This window comes from Salvelinus sp. IW2-2015, unplaced genomic scaffold, assembly GCF_002910315.2.
Source record: "Salvelinus sp. IW2-2015 unplaced genomic scaffold, ASM291031v2 Un_scaffold5830, whole genome shotgun sequence".
Classification (NCBI taxonomy): domain Eukaryota; kingdom Metazoa; phylum Chordata; class Actinopteri; order Salmoniformes; family Salmonidae; genus Salvelinus; species Salvelinus sp. IW2-2015.
In genome coordinates, this window is record NW_019947095.1 from 12,211 (window position 1) to 22,946 (window position 10,736).

General features: G+C 43.6%; 1 protein-coding gene and 1 long non-coding RNA gene across 2 annotated transcripts in view; both read left to right on the forward strand.

Annotated features, from left to right (window-relative positions):
- The window catches only part of LOC139026793 (uncharacterized), a 10,693-nt gene extending 9,334 nt beyond the window's left edge, over positions 1-1,359 (forward strand). Inside the window, exon 4 of the long non-coding RNA XR_011478733.1 lies at positions 1,276-1,359. This is a non-coding gene — a long non-coding RNA (uncharacterized lncRNA). The remainder of the gene's footprint in view (positions 1-1,275) is intronic.
- Positions 1,360-1,381: 22 nt separating this feature from the next.
- LOC112078539 (deoxynucleoside triphosphate triphosphohydrolase SAMHD1-like) lies at positions 1,382-5,113 on the forward strand. Its single transcript, XM_024144747.2, has 4 exons — positions 1,382-1,703; positions 2,288-2,403; positions 2,505-2,575; positions 5,054-5,113. The coding sequence occupies exons 1-4, from the start codon at positions 1,576-1,578 to the stop codon at positions 5,111-5,113; spliced, it is 375 nt and encodes a 124-aa protein (XP_024000515.1). The 5' UTR covers positions 1,382-1,575.
- The last annotated feature ends 5,623 nt before the right edge of the window (positions 5,114-10,736 follow it).

Sequence of the window (10,736 nt, forward strand, 5' to 3'; positions counted from 1 at the left end):
AGTTGCAGTTTCACAGTTAATATCCTGCAATTCTACACATTTTACCATGGGGCAGAGTTAACATTATGCCATATCTGAGTGACTCAAACATTATTAAAAAATCAATGGAGGCCCCATGCCATGACATTTCAGATTCTCCCTGATTTGTCTTACTTTTTACTTTTGTGATTGTTGGTTCTTAAATATGATCTTATTAAAAACAATATGGCTCCACTGTCTTTTCTACATACTTTATATCTGGTTTTAGTCGTTTAAGTTTACACTGAAAACGTTTGACCTTCCCAATAATGATTTAGCAAAAGGGGAAAACATTGACTTTGAGCCCACATAGAGAGACTGACGGACAGGGAGAGATGGAGAACAATGGGAGAGAAAATCACCTCAACCACATTGTACTCATTTTGATTGAATTGATTTATTATTGTGAAAGAAGTAAAACCCCCTGAGCTGTTCTTCTATTCCAGCATCTATTCCTGTTTTATAATGTAATGTGTGTAATGACCCTACTCTACCCACGGACATAACTAAAGATGCACCTTTACTATTCATCTATTCCCTGTTTTATAATGTAATGTGTGTAATGACCCTACTCTACCCACGGCCACATAACTAGAGATGCACCTTTACTATTCATCTATTCCCTGTTTTATAATGTAATGTGTGTAATGACCCTACTCTACCCACGGTTACATAACTAGAGATGCACCTTTACTATTCATCTATTCCTGTTTTATAATGTAATGTGTGTAATGACCCTACTCTACCCACGGTTACATAACTAGAGATGCACCTTATATTCATCTATTCCCTGTTTTATAATGTAATGTGTGTAATGACCCTACCCACGGTTACATAACTAGAGATGCACCTTTACTATTCATCTATTCCCTGTTTTATAATGTGAATGTGTGTAATGACCCTACTCTACCCACGGTTACATAACTAGAGATGCACCTTTACTATTCATCTATTCCCTGTTTATAATGTAATGTGTGTAATGACCCTACTCTACCCACGTTACATAACTAGAGATGCACCTTTACTATTCATCTATTCCCTGTTATTAATGTAATGTGTGTAATGACCCTACTCTACCCACGGTTACATAACTAGAGATGCACCTTTACTATTCATCTATTCCCTGTTTATAATGTAATGTGTGTAATGACCCTACTCTACCCACGGTTACATAACTAGAGATCACCTTTTCTATTCCAGAGAGGAAAACTAGAGGAAGAGTGTTATCAGCAAATGATGTATTATTGTCTCCTGTAGGTGTTTAATGACCCCATCCACGGCCATGTAGAGATGCATCCTCTGCTGGTCCGTATCATCGACACCCTCAGTTCCAGAGGCTCCGACACAAACATAACTAGAGATGCACCTTTACTATTCATCTATTCCCTGTTTTATAATGTAATGTGTGTAATGACCCTACTCTACCCACGGTTACATAACTAGAGATGCACCTTTTCTATTCCAGAGAGGGAAAACTAGAGGAAGAGTGTTATCAGCAATAAGATGTATTATTGTCTCCTGTAGGTGTTTAATGACCCCATCCACGGCCATGTAGAGATGCATCCTCTGCTGGTCCGTATCATCGACACCCCTCAGTTCCAGAGGCTCCGACACATCAAGCAGCTGGGAGGAACATATTTTGTCTTCCCTGGAGCCTCCCACAACCGCTTCGAACACTCCATAGGGTATGTAGGAGTGTGTGCACTAGCATCGAGTACAAGTGTGGATGCCTGAGCACGTTATAGTTTAAAGGTGTGTGGGCTTGACCTATATAGGGTGTGTACACCTTTTTAAATCCACGATGCGGAGTGTACATGCGCAAATTGGGATTTAGTCTGTGGTTTTAGATGCCCTACCCTGCATTCAAAGTGTGTGTGTGTGTGGTGTCAGGAAAATAGCCTCACACTCAACGTCAGCAAAACAAAGGAGATGATCGTGGACTTCAGGAAACAGCAGAGGGACCACCCCCCTATACACATCAACGGGACAGTAGTGTAGAAGGTGGAAAGTTTTAAGTTCTTCGGCGTACACATCACAGACAAACTGAAATGGTCCACCCACACAGACAGCGTGGTGCAGAAGGCGCAACAGCGCCTCTTCAACCTCAAGAGGCCTCAAGAGAGAAATTTGGCTTGTCATTGATTTGAAAAGGCACAACAGAAACAGGTTCCTTTTCAGCCACTAGCCCCTTCCTTAAGCTCCCAGTTCCCAGTGGTTACCTCGCTGGTTTCATGAGTTGTAAAATGGTTGTTGTGGTTGTGTGTTTCAGGGTGGGCTACCTGGCAGGTTSGCTGGTCCAGGAGTTGAATGAGAGACAACCAGAGCTCGCCATCTCCCGTAGAGACATATTGTGTGTCCAGATCGCTGGTCTCTGTCACGACCTGGGTGAGTCACACACACACACACACACACACACACACACACACACACATATATACACACTTTTCTTCAATCTTACTTTCTCATGAATATCTCTCACTCTCCAGGTCATGGTCCTTTCTCCCATATGTTTGATGGGATGTTCATCCCTAAAGTGCGTCCAGAATTGAGGTGGAAGGCAAGACCTTTCTTTCCTCATCCTGTCTCTTTTCCTTCTTTTTCGCAGTGTCTACATGTCTGTGTTGTTGTTTGTGTCTCTCTTCCTGTGTGTGCTCAAAAATGTGCAGGTCACCTGTATTTATGATTGTATGCAGATACCAAGGTAGCGCAATAGAGAGGTTTTAAGAGGCACTCTTGGCTCGCAGAGACGCAAGGTGTTTGCTCTTTTAATCCAGAATATGTCTCTGTTTTACTACACTATTCTCTACTAATGGGAAGCCGCAGAAATACATTTACAAAGTTTTTAAAGCTAGTCTTTCCTGCTTTCTAACATATTTGTCATTGGGCTGAAGAGAGAAAGTTGCAGTCTTTACAGTTAATATACTCCTGCAATTCTTAGACACAACATCATTTATAGCCCACGGGGCATGAGTTAACATTCACGCCTTGTTCTTTATCTGCTATCTGAGTGACTCAAACATTATTACACAAATCAAGTGGAGAGACCCTCCAGGTCTAGCCAGGAACATTGTTTTCAGTAGCTTCCTCTTGATTGTGATTCTACATTTTATTATCTTTGTGTAGTTTATAGACGCTTTGGTCTATCTAAATAGTACTGATTCGATTATTAAAAACAATAATGGGCGTCACGACTGTCTTTTCCTACATACTTTATATCTGGTTCTCATTAGTCGTATCTTAAGTTTACACCTCATCTCGAAAACTTTGACCTTCCAGATATCATGCATTATAGCTAAGGGGGCAATACGCATTGTCACCTCTTGAGCCCACATAGAGACAGAGCTGACGGACAGGCAGAGATGGAGAACATGGGAGAGAAAATACCGTCAAACAACATTGTCCATTCATTTTTGAGGTTGCAATTGATATTTTTATCATATTGTGAAAGAAGTAAACCCCCTGAGCTGTTTTTTCTATTCCACATCTATTCCTGTTTTATAATGTAATGTGTGTAATGACCCTACTCTACCCACGGTTACATAACTAGAGATGCACCTTTCTATTCATCTATTCCTGTTTATAATAGTATGTGTGTAATGACCCTACTCTACCACGGTACATAACTAGAGTGCACCTTTACTATTCATCTATTCGTTTATAATGTATGTGTGTAATGACCCTACTCTACCATCACGGACAGTAACTAGATGACACTTTACTATTGTCTTTATTCCTGTTTATAATGTAATGTGTGTAATGACCTACTCTACCCACGGTTACATAACTCTAGAGATGCACCTTTTTATTCCAGAGAGGGAAAACTGAGAGGAAGAGTGTTATCAGCAGTATAGATGTATTATTGCTCCTGTAGGTGTTTAATGCACCCATCCACGGCCATGTAGAGATGCATCTCTCTGCTGGTCCGTATCATCGACACCCTCAGTTCAGAGGCTCCGACACATCAAGCAGCTGGGGGAATATTTTGTCTTCCCTGGGCCTCCACAACGCTTCGAACACTCCATAAGGGTATGTAGGAGTGTGTGCACTAGCTCGAGTACAAGTGTGGATGCCTGAGCACTTCATAGTTTAAAGGTGTTGGGCTTGACCTATATATGGTGTGTGTACACCTTTTAAAATCCACGATGCGGAGTGTACATGCGCAAATTGGGATTTAGTCTGTGGTTTTAGATGCCCAACCCTGCATTCAAAGTGTGTGTGTGTGTGGTGTCAGGAAAATAGCCTCACACTCAACGTCAGCAAAACAAAGGAGATGATCGTGGACTTCAGGAAACAGCAGAGGGACCACCTATACACATCAACAGTGGACAGTAGTGTAGAAGGTGGAAAGTTTTAAGTTCTTCGGCGTACACATCACAGACAAACTGAAATGGTCCACCCAACAGACAGCGTGGTGCAGAAGGCGCAACAGCGCCTCTTCAACTCAAGAGGCCTCAAGAGAGAAATTTGCTTGTCATTGATTTGAAAAGGCACAACAGAAAACGGTTCCTTTCAGCCACTAGCCCCTTCCTTAAGCTCCCAGTTCCCAGTGGTTACCTCGCTGGTTTCATGAGTTGTAAAATGGTGTGTTGTGGTTGTGTGTTTCGAGGGTGGGCTACTGGCAGGTTGGCTGGTCACGGAGTTGAATGAGAGACAACCAGAGCTCGCCATCTCCGTAGAGACATATTGTGTGTCCAGATCGCTGGTCTCTGTCACGACCTGGGTGAGTCACACACACACACACACACATACACATACACACAACCTTTTTCTTCAATCTTACTTTCTCATGAATATCCTCATCTCTCCAGGTCATGGTCCTTTCTCCCATATGTTTGATGGGATAGTTTCATCACCCTAAAGTGCTCCAGAATTGAGGTGGAAGGCAAGACCTTTCTTTCCTCACCTGTCTCTTTTCCTTCTTTTTCGCAGTGTCTACATGTCTGTGTTGTTTTTTGTGTCTCTCTCTCCTGTGTGTGCTCAAAAATGTGCAGGTCACCTGTATTTTGCGTACACTGCTACCTTGTGTGTGTTGCAGCACGAGGAGGCGTCCCGAAAGTTTGACCACCTGGTGTTTAAGAAGTCTTGGAGCCGGTGATGAGAAGTATGGCCTGGTCCTTCCTGAAGACCTGGCTTCATCAAGGAGCAGATTGCTGGCCACAGAACACTGTCCCTCTCGCCAGGGAGTAATCAGCCAGCCAGTGAGCCGGTTAGTCAATCAACCAATTTAAGAATCATGGAGGCGTGGGTTCGTTTCCCACTTCTGACACACAATGGTAACGGAGACCGCCTAGTGTGGTGGAAGTTTCGGTGAAGAGCCCAAACATGACGATAAACAGAAAATCTAAATTGGGGTAAACTGAATAAATCAAATATAGTGAGCTCTCATATGAAACCAGACCTCAACACCTGAAATCCGGCAGCCATTCTGACCCTTGTTGCCTCCTCATCTGAAACCTTCACCCTAAACGTTACGATCATCAATCACATTAATCAGTCAACAAACATCAATCAATATTACTTCATGAATATGATTTTATTTATGCTTTCTAGCAGTTAGTTGTTCTAGGGTTGAATTGAAACTAATTTGGAGTTTCATGCTCGGATCTCAAAGGATTTTGTCTTGTCTGAGTCTGTTTCTTTTTCCCTCCACAGTGGCCATATAAGGGCCGACCAAAGGAGAAGTCCTTCTCTATGAGATTTGTGGCCAACAAAAGGAACGGCATCGATGTGGACAAGTGGGACTACTTCGGCCAGGTGAGACCCCCAGTTGGACTTTATCCCTTTTAGAAACTATGATCAATTACTGGAGTAAGCTATATTAGAGATCTAACATATACATAGGAACATTGAGTATATTAGGAAAATAGTGCAACTATGGGCACTTTTATTAAATAATCTTCAGGGCCTAAAATGAACACCTGCCAAATGCAGGTTGATTTTGGCTTTGGCAGGTAAGATGTCTATTTCACCAGCCATGTTGGTGGGTGGTCAGGGCTCCACAGTGTGAGCATTTCACTCGCATTTGTGAATAAAAAGTATGATCACTTTTATGTAAAATAAATGCGGCTGTTTTGTAGCCAAAGGATGATGAGGTCTTAGGTAAAAAATAGATAAGTAGAAAATAAAAGTAACAAATTAACAGAAGCAGTAAAATAATAAGTAAGGCTTTTTTAGCGAGGCTGCTGCTCCAGTTTCAACTGTTTGCCTGCGGCTATGGAACCCTGACCTGTTCTAACCGGACGTGCTACCTGTCCCAAGACCTGCTGTTTTCAACTCTCTCTGAGAACAGCAGGAGCGGTAGAGATACTCTTAATGATCGGGCTATGAAAAGCCAACTGACATTTACTCCTGAGGTGCTGACCTGTTGCACCCTCGACAAACATATAGTGATTATTATTATCTGACCCTGCTGGTCATCTATGAACATTTGAACATCTTGGCCATGTTCTGTTATAATCTCCACCCGGCACAGCCAGAAGAGGACTGGCCACCCCTCATAGTGGTTCCTCTCTAGGTTACTTCCTAGGTTCTGGCCTTCTAGGGAGTTTTTCCTAGCCACGTTTGCTTCTAGACAGCATGTGGCTTGCTGTTTGGTGTTTTAGGCTGGGTTTTGTAAGCACTTTGAGATATTCAGCTGATGTAAGAAGGGCTTATTAAATACATTTGAGTTTAAGGGGGTGCCGGTAACAGAGAATCAATGTTGTGGGGGCACCGGTTAGTCGAGGTAATGAGGTGATTATTGTACATGTAGGTAGGGTTAAAGTGATACCGGATATGCAATAGGTTATAAATGGAGAAGTAGCAGCAGCATAAAGGAGGGTCTGGTGTAGCCTTTGATTAGCTGGTTTCAGGAGTCTTATGGTTTGGTAGAAGACTGTTAAGAAGCCCTTTTGAACCTTGACTTGCGCATTTCGGTACAGCTTGCCATGCTGTAAGCAAAGAGAACAGTCTATGACTAGGGTGGCTGAAGTCTTTGACAATTTTTAGGTACTTCTTTTGACACTGTGATATGAGGTCCTGGATGGCAGGGAAGCTTGGGCCTCAGGTGATGTACTGTGGCCGTTCGCACTACCCTCTGAGTACCCTTGCGGTCTGAGGCCGAGCAGTTGCCGATCACCGGCAGTCGTGCAACCAGTAAGGATTCTCTCGATGTTACAGCTGTAGAACCTTTTTGAGAATCTGAGAGACCCATGCCAAAATCTTTTCAGTCTCCGTTAAGGGGGAATAGGTTTTGCGTGCCTCTTCACAAATGTCTTAGTGTGGTTTAGACTATGATAGTTTGTTGGTGATGTGGACACAAAGGAACTTGAAGCTCTCAAAACGTTCCTACAGACCCGTCGATGAGAATGGGGGCGTGCTGGTCCTCCTTTCCTGTAGTCCAATCATACTGCTTTGTCTTGCTCACATTGAGGGAGAGGTTGTTGTTCTGGCACCAACACTGGGCAAGGTCTGACCTCCTCCCTATAGGCTGTCTCATCATTGTTGGTGATACAGGCCTACCACTGTTGTGTCATCGGCAAACTTGATGATGGTGTTGTTGAGTCGTGCCTGGCCATGCAAGTCATGAGTGAACCGGGAGGTACAGGAGGGGACTGAGCATGGACCCCTGAGAGGCCCACTGTGTTGAGGATCAGCGTGGCAGATGTGTTGTCTCCTTACCCTTACCACCTGGGGGTGGCCCGTCAGGAAGTCCAGGATCCAGTTGCAGAGTGAGGTGTATTCTAGTTCACTGCGCCACACTCCCGGGTGGCGCAGTGGTTCTAGGGCACTGCATCGCAGTGCTAGCTGGCGGCACCAGAGGTCTCCTGGGTTCGCGCCCCAGGCTGGGCTGGGTTCGCGCCAGGCTCTTGTCGCAGCCGGCCGCAACCGGGAGGTCCGTGGGGCGACGCACAATTGGATAGCGTCGTCCGGTTAGGGAGGGTTAGCCGGTAGGGATATCCAATGTCTCAGTATGTAAAAAAAATTAATAAATGTAATTAAAATGTATGCACTCTACTGTAGTCGGCTCTGGATAAGAGCGTCTGCTAAAATGACTAAAAGTGTAAAAAAAAAATGTAAATGTAGTTCCAAGGGTCCTTAGCTTAGTGATGAGCTTCAAGGAGCACTATTGGTGGTTGAATTCTGAGCTTCAGTCGATGAATAGCATTCTCACATACACTACCAGTTCAAAAGTTTGGGGTTCACTTAGAAATGTCCTTGTTTTTGAAAGAAAACCCCAAAAATGTGTCCATCAAAAAACATCACATGATCAGAAATACAGTGTTAGACATTTGTTTAATTTTGTAAAATGACTATCTGTAGCTGGAAACAACTATTTTTCTTGGGGGGAATATCTACATTGGTGTAAGAGGCCCATTATCAAACAACCATCAATCCTGTGTTCCAATGGCACGTTGTGTATCTATCCAATAGTTTATCATTTTAAAAGGCTAATTGATCATTAGAAAAACCCTTTTTGAAATTATGTTAGCACATCTTAATAAAACTGATGTTCTGATTTTAAAGAAGCAATAAAACTGGCCTTCTTTTTAAGACTAGTTGAGTATCTGGAGGCATCAGCATTTTGTGGATTCGATTACAGGTACAAAAATGGCCAGAAACAAATAACTTTCTTCTGAAACTCGTCAGTCTATCTTTTTGTTCTGAGAAATGAAGGCTATTCCATATAAGAAATTGCCAAGAAACTGAAGATCTCGTACAACGCTGTGTATACTCCCTTCACAGAACCCAGTGAAAACTGTCTCTAACCTAGAATATGAAAGACCGGACTTGTGAGGCATCTGTTTCTCACAAGACTACAATGTACTTGCGCTCTTGCTCAGTTGTGCACCGGGGCCTCCCCATACTCCTCTTTCTATTCTGGTTAGAGACAGTTTTTCACTGTTCTTGTGAAGGGAGTAGTACACAGCGTTGTACAGATCTTCAGTTTCTTGGCAATTTCTTATATGGATATAGCCTTCATTTCTCAATGAACAAAGAATAGACTGACGAGTTTCAGAAGAAAGTTATTTGTTTCTGGCCATTTTGTACCTGTAATCGAATCCACAAATGCTGATGCTCCAATACTCACACTAGTCACTAAAGACCAGGCCAGTTGTATTTGCTTCCTTTAAATCAGAACATCCAGTTTTATTAAGATAGGAGTGCCTAACATAATTCAAAATGGGTTTTTCTGAATGATCACATAGCCTTTTAAAGATAAATAGTGGATTTAGGCTAACAGCAACGTGCCATTGGAACACAAGGAGTGATGGTGTTGATAATGGCCTCTGTACCCAATGTCAGATATTCCCTCCCCAATAATATGTTGTTTCCCGAGCTAACAATATAATACAAATTAAATGTTCTACACTGTAATTTCTGATCAATTTGATGTTATTTGGTATGACACAATTTTTGGGGTTTTCTTTCAAAACAAGGACACATTTCTACAGTGACCCAACTTTTGAAGGTAGTGCTATGTGAAAAGTGCTATTACATCGACTACAGCTCAGAATTGCAATCACCATAGTGCCTTGGAAGCTCATCACTAAGCTAAGGACCCCTCCATGTTTTGAACATTTAGTATAGGCAGCTCTTATCCGCTCTAGAGAGGCATACATTTTATCTTTTAAATTTACACGGAATGAGGAGCCCTAGGCAAACCCTCTAAACACGAATGCAGGCCAAGTGCTCGGCCCCAGGCTTGCTGGCCCGGCCTCAAGGCTGGGCTCACAGCGAATCGGAGACTGGTTGCAGCAGCCATCATCCTGACTCCACGGGATCCAGTGACTAAACCTCATCTCAACTGGACTACCTGCGGGCGCACCCGATGAATGAACACTTCTGCAAGGAAAACACAGTTGGCCTAGGTGCATGCCAGTCCCCTCCTGTACTCCCGTTCACACCATGACTGCATGGCCAGGACACGACTCCAAACCCATCCATCAGTTTGCCGCATGACCACAACAGTGGTAGGCCTGATCACCGACACAATGATGAGCACAGCCTATAGGGGAGAGTCAGACCTGCCCATGTGGTGCCAGAAGAAACAACCTCTCCTCGAAATGTGGATACGCAGAAACAAAGCAGATGATTGTGGACTACAGGAACAGGAGACCGAGCACGCCCCCATTCTATCGACGGGTCTGTAGTGGAACATGTTGAGAGCTTCATAGTCCTTGGTGTCCACATGCAAACAAACTATCATAGTCCTAAACACACTAAGACTTTGTGAAGAAGGGCACGATAAACCTATTCCCCCTTAGGAGACTGAAAGAGAGTTATTTGTGCATGGTCCTCAGATTCTCAAAGAGTTCTACAGCTTGACACAATCGAGAGCATGCCTGACGGTTGCATCGACTGCCTGTAGGAGAACTGTCGTCCTCAACGAACGCAAGGCACTACGAGAGGTAGTGCGACGGCACAGTACAATCACCTGAGGCGCAAAGCTTCCTGCATCCAAGGACCTTATTGCAGGAGGTCAAGAAAGACCTAAAAATTGTCCAAAGAGCCTTCAGCCACACCTAGTCATAGACCATGTTTTCTTGCTTACACAGGCAGCTGTACGAAGCGCCAAGTCACGGTCCAAAGCTTCTTAAAAGCTTCTAGCCAAACCATAAGAACTCCTGAACAGCTAATTCAAGGGCTACCCATGACCTCCTTCCTGTTGACCGTGCTGCTACCCTCTCCGAATACTTTATAACCTACTGCAACGGAGTCACTGTACTCTACCTACA